General features: G+C 36.2%; 1 protein-coding gene across 10 annotated transcripts in view; it reads left to right on the forward strand.

Annotated features, from left to right (window-relative positions):
- side (motor axon guidance molcule sidestep) overlaps positions 1-20,207 on the forward strand; it is a 704,399-nt gene that overhangs the window by 607,239 nt on the left and 76,953 nt on the right. For 7 of the 10 annotated variants that reach the window (XM_073961267.1, XM_073961269.1, XM_073961261.1 and 4 more), the window contains exon 15: positions 6,542-6,725. In XM_073961267.1, coding sequence (XP_073817368.1) covers positions 6,542-6,725 — 184 coding nt within the window. The remainder of the gene's footprint in view (positions 1-6,541; positions 6,726-20,207) is intronic. The other 3 variants (XM_073961268.1, XM_073961270.1, XM_073961266.1) reach the window with 1 other exon arrangement.

Consider the following 20,207-nt stretch of genomic DNA (forward strand, 5'->3'; position numbering starts at 1 on the left):
TGTCGGTTCATACGACCAAAATTTTGAAACCCCCTAAATACATAATTTTTTGTGAAAAACGTGTCTCAAATTGCACAGGCTGAGGGTATAACTCTGTCGGCAAAGCCGACTGATACTTTTTTACTTGTTGTACCTAAATTCAAGGCACCTACTTCAATTAACCGCTAGAATCGGTTACTTTTTGTGAATTTTAAAATAATTTTTGATTATTCAATAGAAAACATGTTAATTTTTTGCATAATGTTGATATTTAAGGAAGAAGTATGGTAAATTACAGTTTTAGAGTCCGTTGGAGAATGTTCAATATCGATGGCGAAGCTGCCCCATGGGTGGGGAGGCATCGCCACATTTTACACATTTTGTAAATTCTCAAAAATAATATTTTAAAAACAAAATTATAACCATTTATATATCAAAACTTATAGTCAAGATATGCTAATATTTGTAACAAAAATAATATTTGAAAAAACTTTAACGGTGTCGGTATGAGAACATTTTGAACAAAAACGTGGCGAAGGCGCCCCATGTTACCATAACCCCCATATAAAAAACTTCTCCATCTAAAATTGTCAAAATATGTGCATGTATCGATACAGGCTGCAAATAACGGCACCTTCCGTTTCTACTTTTTTGAGGACTATTGCAAACATTTTGGACCGAAGTACCTGTCATTTGACATTTGAGGTTCGCAGTAGTCACAAAACTTCTCCACCAAGAATGGTCAACTTAGGTGCATGTACCTCCCGATTCTAGTTATTTTGAGGATTTGTGTTATATTTTTTAACTGAAATACCTGTTATATGATATTTGAGGTTACCAGTGGTCACAGACCTTCTCCAAAAAATGGATCTAATGCAACAATTCTACGAAACCATCAATCTGATGAGGTTTAATAATATTAGGTCCGCGGCTATAAGCAAGACTGAAAATGTATATGGAAACCCTTATAATCGCTTAAAAAGACAACGTCTCTAAATGGTCGGTTATCGGCCTTGCTTTATAACTTCCGGTTTTAACAGACTTTGTTGCGGCATGACCTTCAAATTTTTATAAAAACATGTGACAATGAATTTTAGGAGTTTATAGGGCCACAATCAAATTGGACGTTGTGGCATGTTTTCAAGCTCTCGAGGATTGAAGATGCAATAGATTACCACACACTTATAGTCCTCTTTTTATGAAGGTATGCTGAAGTCTTAAAATTAACCAAAATAACCAATCCCTAGGTCCGAATAAAACCTGCTCGGAATGATACCGAATTGCATTTGTTAATTCAAAACTTCATTCACAGTTGGCCGACCCTCTACAGGACATTTGTCATATAGGCCAATCTATGAAAGCATTTCCATTCCTCTCAATCTGTTGTTTTAGTTCTCCAATTTGGTATACCACGCTTTACGATTTCCTCTTTCACTTGTTTACTCCATCGAAGCCATGGCCTTCCAGTTCTGAGTGTAAGATAAAAAGCTCGTGGTTTATGCGGTGTCGATACTCACCGTCAACGCATATTGACTCGTAGATCTTTCGAAGAATTTTTCTTTCAAACACACCAAGCACTGCCTTATTTGCTTGCGCAAGTACCCACGCTTTGGAACCATACATACACGGGTAGTATCAGTGATTTGTAAAGTGTTATTTTTGTTTGACGAGATGTGGCTTTGTTCTTAAACTGCTTAATTAAGTCAAAATAGCATGTATGTATGTTGTGTTTGTGGTGTTGCCGAGGTAGACGATGTGCTTAATTACTTCAAAATTATAAGAGCCAACTTCCACAGTTGGTCCGAGTTCTATGGACGCATTGCACGTCGACACCATCAACTTTGTTTTTTCGCCGTTTACTTTCAGACCCCCTTAACCGGAGAATCTGACCTTCTTAAAGGTATCAGTTCCTTCCTTTACATGATGTCAATATCGTCAGGGTAAGCAGGTAACATATGACATTTCTTTTAACATCTGTATATTGTATATCGTAGCATAATGTTGAATAGGTCACGCGAAATGCCATCTCTTCGTCTGAACCCTCTTTTGGTATCAAACTCTGCGTAAAGGTTTTTTCCTATTTTAATTGAAGACCTAGGAACAGTTAATGTCATCTTACAAACCTTAATGACCTTTGCGGGGATACCAAATTCAGACATGGCTTGGAATATCTTTGAACAAAGGGACTGTCGAAATCTGCTTTATAATCAACAAAAAGATAAAAGGTGTCGATCTACTCCTCTTGGGTCTTCTCCAGGAGTAGTCGCAGGGTAAATATCTGGTCAGTGGTGGATTTTCAAGGTCTAAAGGCGCATTGGTATGGCCCGATTATTTCGTTGATGATAGGCTTAAGTCGTTCACGCAATATCGCGAGCAAACTCATGCCCCTGTAGTTAGAACACACAGTCTTGTAGACGGGACACAGGATTCTCAGGTTCCAATCGTCGGTTACGCGTTCTTCCTGCCAAATGTTGCTATCTAGCTGCTGCATACAAATTATCAGCGTGTCGCCTCCGGTTTGGAACAGCTCGTCTGGAAGCCATCAGCTCCTGCTGCCGGTTTAATGTTGGCTTTACCTCATCTTGGCCAAGCGGTATACATTCAATATCATTTTTTGGAATTGGATCTGCGGTATCATTGTGGTCTTCCTAACAATAGGATAACAAAAGTTTGAAAACTGCTCTTTCCATATCCTGAGCACACTATCTGTATCAGTTACCAAATTATCTTGCTGTTCTCTGCAGGATGTACCAAAGCCATCAGTTTGATGTTTCACTCTTTGGTAGAATTTTCCGACTTCATTCTGGATCCTGTACATCTCGATTTTTTCACACTCCTGCGTTTCTTTTTTTATCCTCTTTCTCCTGTTCTCTCAACACCTCTCTCGAGTGCTACTGATTGTAGCGTAGCCTACATACATATATGCCGCATTTTTCTCTTCGGTAGCAGAACGACACTTCTGGTCATACCATGGGTTCCTTGGTGGAGGACTCTGGTATCCAAGTACGGATTTTGCGGCCGTTTTGTGTGGAGTGGGCAATACTTTCCCATTGTGCTGATGTACCGATGCCCAACTTCCTTGGCGTTCCTGTTCGTACTTTATTTGCTACGTTTAATTTGAAACGTACCTTTGCTGCAGCAAAGCGGTGGTCCCTGTCGATTTTTGCTCCTCGGAATGTTTGCTCCATCTATCACAAAGTGATAAATTTGATTTTTTTTTTTGGTTTTTTTTTTGTCTGAAGAAAGCCATGTGTTCTTGTAAATACCGAGATGCTTAAATCTGGACAAAAATAACTTTTAAAAGATCTAATATACACATAAGGCTTATGACTTTTTTACAACCTCGTATTCCTGTATGATATTTTGATGAGTTTTTACCTAAGATTAAATAAAATCTTAATTATAAAATTGGTTCGATAAAAAAGATTCCGCACAAAAAGCTTTAAAAATTTGTATTCTTCAGAACTTTTGAAAATTTTTTGAACTCACTGTAAGCAAATATTTAACTGAAAATAGGGTATAAAGGCACACGACATAACCAAAATTACATAACCGTTTGTTTTTACCTCATTTCATCCTCGCATTATTACATATATATAATTTTATATTATATATATATATATATATATATATATATATATATATATATATATATATATATATATATATATATATATATATATATATATATTTATATTTCATATATCATAAAAATTAAATGTGCTTTGTGCGGGGCCTTTTTCAACATTTAAATGAAATAAAAGTTATTTTAGCCATTAATAGGCAAATGGCCATTTAGGAAATATTTTTTTGAGATTTTTTTTATTTCATAATTATTTTCATAGTGGTTTGTGCGGAACCTTTTTTTATAATAGAATAGAATGAATACTATTTTAGGCATTAATAGGCAAAAGTTCGTTCATTCTCACTACAGAATATCATTTTTAAGAAAAAAATATCAAAAAGTCATAACCCTAATACACATGTTCGGTGGCAGTCAATGTACTGCAATGCTTATGATAGTCCGGTCAAAATAGACATGCGTATAAGGGGGAAATAGCAAAAATTCCCACAAAGCTGAATTTTGGTGGAGAGCTAGGGTTGGCCATTAGAAGCAACGTCCTAAAAGTCCCCATCGATCCCATGTGTGCAAAACAAGTTATTCGGGGTCAAAGGTCATTTTTGGAGGCATTATTCATTTTTTTTAATTTTTCTCAAAAACGGTAATACTTAGCAAAAGCCCGCTAAGTAAAAGTTTTAGATTCAATAATTGTCTACAAGATTGGTCCTTATGATTCTTAAAAAAGACTTACCATTTTCGAGATATCTCGATCTAAAGGTCAAATAAAAAATTAGCCGCGTAAGTACATTATGAGGCGAACCGGTTAAAGTAACGATACTATGTATTAGATACTTCCGTAAGCTTTCAAACGATATCCTTTGCAGTAATCGGTTCAGTAGAACCGGGTCTAACCCGGTTTTTAAATTTGGCCTTTCGGGCCTAATAACCGGCGAACAGGATCCGCAACCGTTGAAAATTATACATTTCCGTAATCAGCGCAACAACCCTACCTTCGGACAAAACTTGAAAAAAAAAATCGGAGAGTTTTCGTTGGGGTCGTTCCCGTTGGGCTTTCGATTATACATGTGGGTTAAATGGGCTATTTTTGCATAAAATGACTCTAACATTGAATAACTCTACTAAACAGACTCCGATTTTGTTGGAATTTTTTTAGAAGATAGCTATAATTTCGCTCTTCTAGAAAATATATATATTTTTGGGGGACAGACCGATTACTTCGCTTATTTTAGCCGGTTCTTCTGAATATGTGCATATTTCCCTTATAAGTGCATAAAAATCATGTGTTTTTTAGAACAGCTATATCTCAAGAATGGTTCCTTCTAAGAAAAAAATTGTAAGGGTCAAACTTGTAGATAATTTTTCTGTCTACAATATTTACTTTAGTCACTTTTTGATTAGATCAACCGTTTTCAAAAAATAAATCCGAAAACTTAAAAACCCTTAAATTTTTACCTTTGACCCCGAATAATTCTTTTTGCACACATGGGATCGATGGGGACTTTTAGGACGTTGCTTCTAATGGGAAACCCTAGCTCTCCACCAAAATTCAGCTTTGTGGGAATTTTTGCTATTTCAATGTCTATTTTGACCGGACTATGAAGCCCATCTTATACACAAAGATGGGAGTCTACGGCAAGACAACATCACATTTTTAATGGTGATTAAACTCTGCAGGTATATGTGGACTTAAAGTTACTTAGTCATATTAAACTTTTAACCCCATTCATACAAAACTTTTGACAAGTGATGTTCACTATGTTCTATACTTCAAGCAATTTTGGCAGATAATACAAAGGTCCAACAACATTGGAGAAGTCTCCGCTTAATGCCCGTAATTTCAACACGTAACTATCTGTGAGTTCATAGATATCTCCCGTGTAAGCAACATTTTATAATTTCAACGCATAGGTAACGTTACAGAGTCAAAAACGGCCGTGTTACTTACACCAAGGATTTTACCTGGTTAATCGTTGCCAATGTGTTAAAAGTTGTAAAACACTTCTATGTGGCAATGATTTCGCGAAGTCCTGAATGAAAATCACCAATATTACCACATTATTTCAAAATTTACACGCCTCGGTAAATGGCATGTAGAAATTACCAAACGCGTAGGTAAAGATAACTAATAGGTAGCTACCTACCCGTTTACCCAGACGTTGAAATTACGGGCATAAGCCTTCTGTGATGTACGAGCGAAATCGTGTATTTAAGATAAAAGTTCAACAATATATTTTCCTCCAATTAGACATCCTTCCAATGCACGAGCCTTGTTTCCGTTGTATGAAAAAGTTATTATCTCTTTCCCCTTACTCTAAGAAATAAAAATTTAACTTTTTACTATTAAAAAAATCCTAATTTTTCAATCCCTAACCACAATGAAGTGAAAATCAAAAATTCATGTATATATGTGTGTTTGTCCGAATATTTGCTATTGGGAAATGGAAACAACAGAGAAAAACTTTCTAATAACATTTTCAGGCATGAATAATTATTTGTTGGGGTAACAAAACAAAATTTCTCGTTGTTGTTGCTGTTGCAAACTTAAGGTGAAATGCATATTTCTTGGACATGGATATGTTTATGTTTTAACTATTCCTATGTTGTGCTCTTATTTTCCCATCTCTATGGCCACTAAACTATGGTAACTATTATTGGCTATCCTTTACTTAACTTGGGATTTATTTTCATAATTCCTAAATTGGAAAGTTTTGTTGGTGTGTTGATTTTTTTTTTTTTTTTTTTTTTGGTACGAAAAAGTTGTTTTATTTTGTTTGATGCTTGACTGAACTTTGATGTACGAAAAGAGAAACTTAGCTAGACACTTTATGCTTGAGAAAATTTCATATAATAAACAACAATACCATGAAGAGTCTATAGCAAAATCCTTGTCCATAACTAAACTATGTCTATCTCCGTTACCGTCACTATGTCTTATGGACATGATTTTAATTCTATTGCCTTTTTTCGTTATTTTTCTAGGCAACATCGGCACCCATCTTTCGTATGCAAGAACCTAATCCCCAGTTTCGTTTGAATAACTTGGAACCCGGTCGTGAATATCAATTTCTGGTCTATGCTGTTAATGCCAAAGGTCGTAGTGATCCACCAGTGGTCATAGAACGAGTTCGTGTGGCTGCCCAACTGGGGCCATATGGTAAGTTATGTAAGTACAACAGACAACAAGTATTTTCTTTGTTTTCGTTTTGTTTTGTGTTATGTATATAAAATATTGTGTTATGTATATAATTTTGGGAGGAACTTTAAAATGAATATAAAATGCTGACCTCAACTAGCAGTCATATGCTTAATTAAAGCTCTCCAGTATCCGCAAAATTCAAAACTACACAAATTTGCCCAGATTTGAGAACACGCATAACTCACCAGCAACAATTAAAAACCAATTAAACAATTATGTTTTAAAACACAACACAAATTTACCCTTTAACATACATATGTACATACCTATGTATGTATATGTATATAAAACTATGTTTATAGTTACATGAACTAAATCAAATATCAAATTTCCTTATAAATTATTAATTCGGTTAAATATATTTAATAATTCGCCATCCTGCACACACACACAACCTCACCTCTCTCTAATGGCATTGAATCTCTACGTTCAAACCTCATAAAATAAAACAATTAAATTTCATCTAAATTATTTATGTATGTACACATTTAAGCAGCGTATGTTATATGATTTTTTAATTACAATGCTTTTAATGGCAGCAACACTTCCTTTATCTCTCCGAGCATCATAATGTTCGCTTTTGTTCATAGTACGTATTTTAATGAAAAAAGCCAGTAACAAAACTAAAAACGTGTTTTATTCTCTGTTGGCTGTTGTTCTATTAAAATCCCATATTACTGCTGAATTACTCAGATTTTGTGTTGGTGACCCCGAAAAAATCCATTTGAACTACATAAGCTGGTAATAGGATTCTAGAGATTTTACATAGACAGATGATGGTATTGGTGATGTGAACTCTGTGCGTTAGAGGGTGTGCATGTGCTTGTGTGTGTTATTAAAATCTTATTTTACTTCATTTCATTTTAAACAATAACTACGACACGTCAATATACATGTGAATTAAACTACATATACAGGTGGATATATGATACATATATTAGGGTGTTAATTAAATTTTAATTAAGCAAATTTATATTTGCATGTAAGGCAGTCAAACATGATTTTAAAGGAAACTCCTTGGTAAATTCCAATTTTTTTTAAGAACATCTTTATTTATTTCGTAATAATTTGGGAGCCATGTTCATGGGGAGTATTTTTTTACACAGTTGCTACAAAAGTTTGGCATGCTGGGATAGTTCGCTTTACCACAAAAAAGCGTTCCTAGTTGCTTTTTCCCTTATGTCTTGAACTTTTCAGTCCATGTCTTAAAATTCATACGTCAAAATATATAAACTATTCGTGCGTTGTATATTGTTATTTAAATGAAACATGTGATTTAAATAGGATTCAATAGGATTAAATGTGTACCTACATGTGATACATACCTGAAATACATTTCATAAAGATTCGTACATAAGAGCAGGATAAAGTTATACTTTTAAATATGCCTTTATTTGTAAGACAATCGCATAAATATAACATTTCCAATTAATAAGTTTATGTATAACCTATTTATACCCTCAGCATTTATGCTAACGAGGGTATATACACTTTCATACGGGCAAAATGTGCCTCATCGGCACATTCCGGTACCTCCCCCACAAAAGTTCGAAAATGTTCGGAAAATTTGTGCGCGCGATAACTCTTGAAGGGTGTAACCGATTTGGCCCACACTTTGTACATCGTGAAAGTTCTACCAGACTTAGATGAAGTTTAAATATGGACTCAATCGGTCCACTCCTTTGGGTACCTCCCACAAAAAATTTCGGAAATGTTCAGTTTAGGACCTGCTCTCGAATCGCTTTAATTTTTGTTGTAGCAACTTGTATTCGCTGTCCCCCATACGACGGTACAAGTTTCATAAGGGGCAAGTCCATACTTGCTGAAAAAATAACCTGAAAGATACAAAAAACCCCTATGACACCGTGTGTATTGGTTGGAGCGCAAGATAAATCTCGAACGGATCTGCCAATTCAGTCCAAAATTTGACCTTCGTAATATTTTGTCCAAACATAGTTTAAGTTCGAAGATAAACCATGTCGGTCCACTCCTTCAGGTACCTCCCTCAGAAAAATTTAAAAATCTACGGAAAAAATATGCGCACGACAACTCTTGAAGGAGGTGAGGTTCGAATGTGGACTATATTTGTGCACTCCTTTGGGTATCTCCCACACAAAATTTCGGATAAGTTCACTTTAAGACCTGCTCTCGAATCACTTTGATTTTTGTTGAAGCGATTTGCTTTCGCTACCTCCATTACGACAGTAAAAGTTTTTTCAGGAGCAGGTCCATATTTCTTGGGAAAACATCCCGAAAGGTGTAAAAAGCCCTATGTCACCATATGTGGCTCTCGAACTGTTCTACCGAATTGGTGCAACATTTGGTCTTCGTCATATTTTATCCAAACTTAGTTTGATAGGGCAATACCGGTCCCCAACTTCCGGTACTTTTCCTCAATATTTAACAAATGTCACTAAAATGTTAGGACGATATCACTTGAATGGTTCAACCAATTTGGTCCAAACTTTGGATCACCTAATATTTTGTCAAAATTTAGTTTAACTTCTAAAATGGCCCATATCCTAAGGGTACCTCCCCCACAAAAGTTCAACATTTGTGTTAATTCGTAATCCACATTTTTGTCGGCAAGTTCAAATGTTGAAAAAGGGCCACAAAATTCTAAAGAGACGCTAAATACATTCTATCTGTCCGTAAATGAAAGTTTCAATTCACATTGGCTGAGGGTATACCTCTGTCGGCAAAGCCGACTGACACTTTTTTACTTGTTGTATCCACAACTACTTGCAAGCCAGCCTACTAACTCATTATGTCGCGTGAAATAGTAACAAGTTAAACAAGTAAAACCGGTAAGGAAAGGATCAAAGTCGGGCGGGGTCGACTATATGATACGCTACACCACTGTGAATAGGTAAAATGTATATAGGAGCTAAATTCAAATGTGAACAGATTACGATATAATTTGGCACATATATTTCAAGACCAAACACCGTCACACATTCCAAATTTCATCAAAATTAGACATACATAGCGTCTTTGGTGCATCAAAATCGTCCGAAAATAAATATGGGAGCTATATCCAAATCTGAAGCGATTTTGAAAAAATAAATTTTATTTCTAGACCAAATTCCGTCACACATTCCAAATTTCATTGAGATCGGACATATATAATGTCTTTCGTGCACCAAATACCAAAAAACGGCCGAAAATTTATATGGGAGCTATATCCAAATCTGAACCGATTTTGATATAATTTGGCACATTTATCTGTTGACCTAATTCCGTAACACATTCCAAATTTCATCAAAATTGGACAGATACAGCGAGTTTGGTGCATCAAATACTTCAAATCGGCCGAAAATATATATGGGAGCTATATCCAAATCTGAACCGATTTCGATATAATTTGGCACATTTATCTAATTCCATCACACATTCCAAATTTCATCAAAATTGGACAGATACAGCGTGTTTGGTGCATCAAATACCTCAAATCGGCCGAAAATATATATGGGAGCTATATCCAAATCTGAACCGATTTTTACCAAAAGCAATAGCGTTCTTCATTAGTCTGAAAATCTGATCTTCCCTAATTTTCAGCCAAATCGAACAATAAATGCGACCTGTACGTTGCGAACGGACGGACGGACGGACATGCATAAATCGACTCAAAAAGTGATTCTATGCATATCCCTAGAAGGAACTATGGGTCTAACTCTTTTCCTTAGGCATGTTACATACAAATGCACTAACACATAATACCCTTACCACAGTGTGGTGTAGGGTATAAAAAGTTAAGTTCGGCCGGGCCGAACTTTTTAAATGGACGGATACCCCGAATGCCTAAATAAGCTTAACAAATGTATCTATCTGAAAATGTCTTCAAACTGGTTGCACCTTTATAGAGGGGCCAAACCAAAACATACACTTATGATGACAAAATTTAATGGAGAAGTTTTGTGAACACTGGGAACCTCAGATGTTGAATTACAGATGGTCAAAACTCCTAGACAATTTTTGGTGGCCAATGGAACCTCTAATGGTAAAAACAGGTAGTTTGGTAAACAATGTTGCTAAAATCCTCAAAATAGCCAAAATCGAAGGTACCGTTATACGGTTCTATGTTGGCCATTTTTGATGGAGAGGTGCTGTGTAAAAAATTTAGCTAAAATCATTGTCATTGCGGTCCGGTTTACAGCGATAAAATGTTATTGTAATGGTCCAAAAATTATTAAAAAATCCTACGGTCGCCAAATTGTTGGTGGTTAGACAATATTGAGCAACTCTTTCCAGCACCTCCTTCAAAAGCGTTAACCATTTTCGCATAATTGCAGTTTAAGGGCTGTTTGTTAATTGTTTTGCAATCCTCATCAAACCTAGACCCTGCGGTTCTGATAATAACAACGTGGTAACTCCCTGCTTCCTGACATAATGATCCAAAAGCTCTAGATCCTACTGTGACCAACTAGTTGTTGGAACAATAATTACACTGTGCAACAAAATGGAGGTGAATGTCTGGGGCACGGACAATTCCTCTTGGGAAAGAAAGGCCTTGATGAGTATATTAAGAATCCCAAAGGACAGATCCGACGTGAGTCGAACTTCCGCGTTATGGCGTGATGAAGTTTTTGCTAGAGACCCTGTTAGCCGTCAGGAATTAGCGTTATATCTTTGTTCACTGTTGCTGTAGCTTATTTTTGAGATGACATGTCTTCAGTCGAATCTAATGAGGATTATTTTCGTAGTGCACTTCGACCTTCTAACTTGCTTCCTTCAATGTCCTTTTTGTACTTTATTTTAAGAGGCGCTATAAAAATACCACAGGAGGACGTTTTTCAGCTTCGAAATGTTCTGCAAAAATGTCACTCAGAAAATTTTAGGTACGGCTCTCATTGACAACTAATCGATTTGTCTTAATATACTCACCAAGGGCTTTCATCTCCCCAAAATTTGTGTTCACTGTGTTATCAAAAGAAATGACACCCAAAATTAGATTCACATCCAAAATGGGCTGCGTCGATTCATTCCTTTAGGTACCTCTCTGCAAAATTTCAACATTTTTGCGCTTTAATTAAAATCAAATTTATTAGCAAAATGTCCGCATATGATCGGAACGTACACAATTTTAAGATAAATGCGCAAAATTTTCTATATTTTTGTCAGCTGAACTTGCCAAACTCGTCCAAAAAGGCCACAAAATTCTTAAAATGCCCAAAATACCTGACTTTTTGGGAAACGAATTTTAGTTGTGTTAGGCAGTATTCAGTCTGGCCATAAATGAAAGTCTTAATGCACATTGGCTGAGGGCATATCTCTGCCTGCAAAGTCGACTGCTACTATTTTTATTTGTTGAAACAATTTTAGCATTTTCGTCACTATATACTGAGCTTGTCCAGACTGATCGCCGATAAGTACACACGAGGGCTACTACATATGTTTCTGGCCTAATAACGAAAATGCGACTATTTATCATCAATACACTTTTCATGCGCTCAAATCAATTTTCGAAGCACCTTTATGGTCCTTGAACGCTTCAATAGCTTATTCTGTCGATAAAAAATCGTTAACCACGCATTTTTTTATGTGCAGGAATCAAATAAAATCATTAGCTTCCAAGTGAGAGTTGTACGGCAAATAACGCATCAATTCCACGTTTTGTCCGGTCGAAACGGCGCTGGTTTGAATCGAAGTGTGAGAGCACGTATTGTCATTGTGCTCAAGGATTCGTCTTCGCTTGTTCCTTTTTCGAATTTCTCAGGAAATTACAGGCAAACCAATTGTTGTCTAGCACTCAGAATTAACCGTCCAACGTTCCTCACACCGTATAGCAGCCATACGGTCAGTTTGGCCGAAGAAACAGACGACTATTTTCTACGAAGTTCTTCTTCAATGATCAACTTTGGTTGGATTTGGCTCATATTCGAAGACCCACACGGTTGATTGCTGTGTTGTTTCGGGCTCATAGTCATAGATGCAAGATTCGTCGTCTGTGAAGATCTTATAAACGTCGTTTAAAGAACCGCGATGGTATTTATTCACAATTTCATTGCACAAATCCACAAGAGCCTGATTTTTGAGCGATTGTCAAATTGTCTTACGAGAAAAACCCCATTTTCGAGGCCCGGTGGTCATACAATATCAAATGTTAGTTGGTCGAAGAAATTCCTAAAGATGCCTCTTTTTCATGGTATATAACATGGCGATCCGTTCACTCACGGCTTAATTGTTTCTGGCAAAACGGCCATTTTTGGACTGCCCTCACGCCACTCGGTTTCTAGCGAGTGTCGGTCACGATTGAATGCATTAAACCAGTTTTTCATAGAGCTATAGGATGGTCCTTGTCGACGTACAAAGATATAATCTGATCAATGCGCGCAGAAAGTTGTGTGCACCACTTCGGGTATCTCCCCCACAAACCTTTAACATTTTTCGATAAAATAGTAGCCAACATTAACCGGTTTGGTTCACACTTTGCATATCATAATATTTCCAGTAGACATGGATCAGGTTCGCATATGGACTATATCGGACCTTCGGGTACCTCCCACACAATTTTTTTGGAAAAGTGCAGTTTAAGACCTGCTCTCGAATCGTTTTGATTTTTTTTTTTTCGTAAGAACTGATATTCGCTGCGGTACAAGTACAAGTTTTTTTCTAGGGGAAGTCCATACTCCCTGACAAAATGGCCCGAAAGCGATAAAAAACCCATATGGCACCATGTGTAGTGGCTGGAGGGCATGATAACTCTCAAACGGATCAGCCCATTAGGTCCAAAATTCGGCCTTCGTAATATTTTGTCCAAACTTAGTTTAAGTTCCAAAATTGGCCATATCTGTCCATCGGGTACCTCCCCCACAAAAATTCAAAACTTTTCGCTAAAATGGTGTGATAACTCTCAAATTCAGTAACCGATTTGATCCATACTTTGCACATCGCATTATTTCTACGAGACATAGATCCGGTTAAATATGGAAAATATATGTCATCTCCTTCGGGTACCTCCCACACCAAATTTCGGAAAAGTGCAGGTTAGGACCTCCGCTCGAATCGTTTTGATTTTTCTTGCAACATGTTACACTCAAGGCCCCTATTACAAGGGTACATGTTTTTTCAGTGGCAAGTCCATACTCTATGAGAAAATGATCCGAAAACTGTAAAAAAAACTCCTACGGCCAGTATGTGTAGCGGCTGGTGCGCACGACAACTCCCGAACCGAATACGGCGTTGGTCCACACTTTGCATATCGTAGTATTTCTTCGAAAATTAAATAAAATTCGCAGATAATGTTTATATGCCCACTCCTTCTGGAACCTCCCCCACAAAAGTTCTAAAATATTCGCTAAAATGGTAAGCGCCACATCTCATAAACGGAGCAACCAATTTGGTTCACACCTTGGATCTCGAAATATAATCAACATTTTGGTTTAAGTGCGGTTAAAAGGTTATAGCCACTTATTGAGCACACCCACTTTAAAAACTTGTTGTTTTTAAAATTTGACGCATAACAGTGGGAAGTAGTTACTTGGTCTACATATGCGGCTACGAGATTTTTTAAATGTTTCTGCTGAATTCGCATTTAAACGAATTCATCTATTACGTTTATTCTTGAGCTCTGGTCGTCATAAAATTGGGGAAGAGTTCTTTGCTTCAATGCAAAGAACTAAGAGAACTGATGAGTCCAAGTGGCGTTGGACGAAACTAGTATTCTCTGCCCTTCCCTAAAGTAAATCAATTTTAACTACACCCACTTTAAAAACTTGTTGTTTTTAAAATTTGAAAACAACAAATATGTGATTAAACGGGCTTACTTTAAAAATAAAAAGTAAACACACATCACAACAAAACTGCCAAAGTGAATCTAAAAAAGCACGAAAAAATATATTTTGTTTGTTGAAAAATATTGCAGATTGTTCTGACTATTGGCCGCCTACGAAAACTTTACTAAAGCATTTTGCGATGCCCACTGTAGCTCGAAAACGAATAAACCGATAAGAACATGTTTTTGTGGGATCAACAAGAACCTAAAAATCTTGTACGTAAGCGAAACGGAATTTAAAATATTTATTTTTTAAAAAAATGTGAACTGTCAAAGTTAACATTTTGATTTTAACTAATAAAGTGAATAGTTTTTCGCAATAAATCCGTCAAAATTTCTCTCGCCTACAAGCTTTTTATATGTATAATAATCCCACAAAACATATGAAGATCGGATCATCCGCTTTCGAGCTACAGTGGGCACCGCATTCCAAAATGCCATTTTGAGAAAACCGCGTTTCAAACGTCGATGTTACATACAAATCGCAATGAATTTTCTCTTCCTAACGCTCATATCTCAGCTAATTTTTGGCCGATCGACTCGAAATTTTTCTACTCTACCTGTACTTTCTACTCTACCTGTACAAAATTTCGATTTTGTAAAATTTGTAAGTGGCCATAACCCCTTAAGGGACTGTGCGAGAATCCTGTGGAAATTTTTACCAAAGGTACTCCCAGTAGTCCTGTTTACAGCGATATGATGTTTTTCGTGGGCAAGTCTATGTTTCCTGATGGTCCTAATGTTCTTATCGAGAGGAATGACTCCCAAAATAAGACACACTTGAACAATGGACTATGCCGGTCCATTCTCAAAACTTTTGAGATTTTATCCTAATCCATATCTTTGTCGGCAAGTTCATACGCCCAAAATTCTGTAGACCCCCCTAAATACATACGTTTTTGGGAAAAAAGTGTTTCAATTCACACAGGTTGAGGGTATACGTCTGTCAGCAAAGCAGACTGATACTTTTCGACATATTTTGTACGGATTTTTGCAATTCTCTCATTTATAGAGATGAATCTGAAGATCAGGTTTTTAAGCCTCCGTTTAAGCATTAATCGAACACCTTTCTCAACTTTCAAGTATGGCAGTCATAAGGCAATGCGTAATCGTTTGTGGTCTTTACGTAAGCCCGACTCCATCATATTTCCTGTACAGCGATAATATCAGCTTTGTACTTTCCAATTACATCCGCCAGTGTGTAAACTGCACCTATTCCGTAAAGAGCCCGGACATTTAAGGTGCAGATTCACTACTTGAAGGGTATTATACACATGAGATGGAATCAATTTGGGTCAGTCAGGACCGTTGTGGTATTTTCCACCCCCTACGTCACCTAAGGGATACAACATCCTTTCGTTTCGTATTTTTCTTTTCGACGAACAGTTTCATTTATCATTATTCTCTGTTCCTTATAACCGTAGCACTTTGAGGCCGTTCTATTGGAGAAGTAGCTCTTTCATCTGAGTTTATTGTTTCTGACTTTTTTTGATCCATTATGTCATACCCAAATTACCCATCTTAATATACTATTAATTATACATCACTCATGTATATGTGTGCACTAATTTTAAGTATATTTCTGTACTACTACTTCCTGACAAAGGTAAAATAATATGAAAAACGATTGTGTGCGTATATGACACGGTGCTCTTGAAGCAATTTTAAATGGAAGGTGCTTACACCTGGGAAGTTTTTGTGGATTCTGAAACTACAATGTTCCTAGATGAGAAAAATAAAAAAAAAAAACAAAAAAAAAATCGCCAGAACGCTTTTTAAAAAATCGCGATTCAAGTCGCCTATTTTAAGGGTTTTTAGGTTTTCACGATTTTGCTTGGAAACCACAAGTCCTATCGAAATGGGGCAAAGGAAAATTTTGTGGCTATGAATATTCTCTACAACATTGTCTTTATGATATTTTCGTAGATTTTACCGTTTTTGAGATACAGATGTTCAAATTGGGACAATGCACTGACTGTATCGTCTCATCATAAAACAGTGTCATGACTGCAATTTCCCAAATTAAACTTATATATCTCAAAAATCGTACAAACTAGGAAAAGGGTGCGAAAACCAATCTTGTAGAGCTACAGCTACAACATTTTCTTTAGTCCGATAGGACTTGCCGTTTTCAAGCAAAATCCTGAAGACCTTAGACAAAAATCTAAATGATTGATCTGAGCTCCTACATCTCCAAACCGGTACAACATATGAAAATATAATCCAGGTCAATATTGTAAAGAATTTTCCCTGCTACAAAATTTTCTTTAGTCCCATTTCGATAGGACTTACGGTTTCCAAGCAAAATCGTGAAAAACCAAAAAAAAAGAACTAAAAACATGCACTTTGAACGCAATTTATTTAAAAATTCCTCCAACGATTTTTTTTTTGTTTTTTTTTTTTTTTTTTCTCACCTACGAACATTGCTGTTTCAAAATCCGCAAAAACTTCCCAGACGTAAGCGGTTTTCACTTGAAGTTATTTAAGGTTCAACATGTATGACATTGTTGTATAAGGTAGCGATACAGTCAATGCATTGTCCCAATTTGAACTTCTATATCTCAATAATGGTAAAACTTACGAAATTATCATAAAGGTCAATCTTGTAGAGAATTTTCATAGCTACAATAATTTTTTAATCCCATTTCGATAGGACTTGCGGTTTCCAAGCAAATTCGTGAAAACCTAAAAAGCCCCTAAAAATGTCAACTAGAACCGCGAATTATTTAAAAAGGGTGGTTTTTTAAATAGGGTGATTTTTTTTTTTAATTTTTCTCATCTATAAACATTATAGTTTCCGAGTCCGCAAAAACTTCCCAGGTGTAAGCACCTTCCATTTAAAGTTGCTTCAAGAGCACCGTGATGTGTGTGCTGAAAACTATAAAACTAACCCTCAAATTTTAAATACAAATTTTCAACGAATAAAACAACCATTCTAGCAAACACGCAGCTTCCACCATAACAACAAGGTTTAAATCTCTAAAGTACAAATTAATACACCCACATACGTATGTACGAATGTATACACTCGGTACATGTGGTGTGCCTGTGAAATGAGGTTGAAGGTAACACGTGTGTGAATAAAACTAAAATTTAAAAATAATTTTTTAATCACAACGACAAGAATATAACAAAAAGATTGAATTTTTATAGCACAAAACGAAAAAATCTTTTGTGTATTTACAAAGCGTTCGCAAACACATGCCACAGCTAACACGCTTTTCATAATTTTCCGAAAGGAAGTCGGAACGGAAAGGACAATGGCGACAGGAAATCCAAAGTAATGCCATTGTTCCTGTGAACAATACTCTTTGTAGAAAATGTTGATATAAATGAAAAACCCCTTTCTGCTGCGGCGGTGGTAAACTTTTGTTTCTCCATTAAATTGGAAACATTGCCTGTGTGGTTGATGGGTGTGAGAATAAAACGGATATGTTTTCAAAATAAAATCATATGCTAAGAACTAAAAACAAATACGAATAAAAACCTAAATTGCCTCCACCAATATGCTAAACTTTTATATTTTCGACAAAAATAGGATTAACTTATAACGAATATCGTCTACCGTCTATCTGTGGAGCTTAATTGTTGCCTTTAGCCTAAAGAATACATGAAATTGATTTTTTTGTTTTAATTTCCCTGTAACAAATTGCAATTTCCCGCCGCTACTATCTATGACAATGTAAAATATCTTTGCTGTGGTAAATAGCCAATCGTTGGGTTATTACAAAACATATGCTTTTGTTTAATATCTCGTTTTTTTTTGGTATATGAAAAGGTGCTGAGCACTATATGCCAGCATTATGGCAAGCTTTTTCTGTGACGGCACAACAGCACGTTCCCTTAACATAAATTCACAATGTTTTGACCTCGGGGCTTGAACAATGGCTTAGATTGCTTTTCTCTCCACACACACAACCTAAATCACAAAAAATGTATATAACAAAAGGCAGGCAACGGGAACAATAGTAGCAATAGGAGTACGGGATGCCATATTTGGAACAAGTGTAGTAAACACACACACACAAAACAACTAAAAACAAACAGTATTCATATTTAACCATCAGCTAGCGGGAGAGCGTCCGTAATATAAGGCAAATAGGATATTGTTTTGCAAATAGAATAACCAATTTACCTGCTGTTTTTAAATGATGCACAGAAATTTACAATGATTTTTAAATGTGAATATAAGGATTTTACAGCTGATGACTATTTTGGTATGTTATATTATATAACAAAAACAAAAGAGTTCTAATTGCGGATTACTTAACTTAAACTTTATAGGAGTCCGTGAAAATTAGTTGGAGTTGTGCTAGGTTGGTGTCCATTTGTGCCGAATTTTTCTTTCGAAATTCGAAAAAATTTCTGTGATATTCAACAAAAGATTTTATTCGAAAAAAATTTTACAGAATTTTACATTTACATTTTACATTTTACACAATTTTCGAATTACGAAAAAAATCTCGTACCATTTGCAAAAAAACCGATATTTTCGAATACATGACAGAATTGCAATTTTCGGATTTCGAAAAACAAAATTTGTGCTGGACTCTACTCGATTGCACAACTTGTGCCGTTAAAATGTTTTCATTATCTCTAACTATACACACATTCAGCACAACATCAATTTTTTCGAAATTCGAAAATTGCAATTATGTCAACATTTTTTAGAAAAAAAAATCTTTTGTCGAACGCCTCAGCAATTTTTTCAAATTTCGAAAAAATATCGGCACAAACCTAACACAATTCAGCACTACTCAGCTTTTTTCGAAATTCGAAAATTGCAATTCCATCGGATACCACATCCTTGGACCACGTAGTAGCCCACAAATACTCACATTTTGTCGGCCTCCGAGGAGCTTCATAGTTACATAGTTGGCCCTCTTCAGAACATTTATCCTATAAATCGAAATAAGAAAAGATTTCCATTCCTCTCTATTTGTCCAATACTTTTCCAATTTGGAATATCGTGTTTTTCGATCTCGTCTTCCTCTTGTTTACTCCATCCATTGTTTACATCATACGACTTAGATATTCCACGTCAACGCATATTAGCCGTACATCTTTCGAAGGGTTTTTCTCTCAAACACACTGCCACTCTGCTCTGCCTTACCTGCTTCCGCAAGTACCCAGGAAACGGAACCCTACATTACGCGGAGTGCACGATAACTTTCTAACCTAAAAATGAAAACGCGAATATTCACCACCAAAAAATAGTTTTATTGTTTTCTTAAGTAGCCTCCAGCATGATTTATACACTTTTTTATGCGCTCAAACTAATTGTCGAAACACTTTTTCCACTCCGATTGAGACACCTCAAAAACATGGGTATGAACGCTTTTACAGCATCTTCTGGCGACGAAAATCATTAAACAGGCCTTTTTCTTGATGTGCGAGAATCAAATGAAGTAGTTGGATGCCAAGTCACCATGGATAACCCATCAATTCCACGGTTTGTACGGTCAAAAGGCGCTGGTTTCAATCGACGTGTAAGAGCTCGCATTGCCATGGTGCACAATAATTCGTTTTTCCAGTTCATTTTTCGAATTTGTCAGGAGACTTCAGGCAAACAAATTATAGTGTATCAATCAAAATTAACCGTCCTGCGTTGCTCAAGCCGTACAGTCGCAACATGGTCAGTTTTGCTGAAGAAACCGGCGATCCTTTGCTTGGAA

This window comes from Musca autumnalis, unplaced genomic scaffold (genome assembly GCF_047663935.1).
Source record: "Musca autumnalis isolate F117 unplaced genomic scaffold, ASM4766393v1 scaffold_1, whole genome shotgun sequence".
Taxonomy (NCBI): Eukaryota; Metazoa; Arthropoda; class Insecta; order Diptera; family Muscidae; genus Musca; species Musca autumnalis.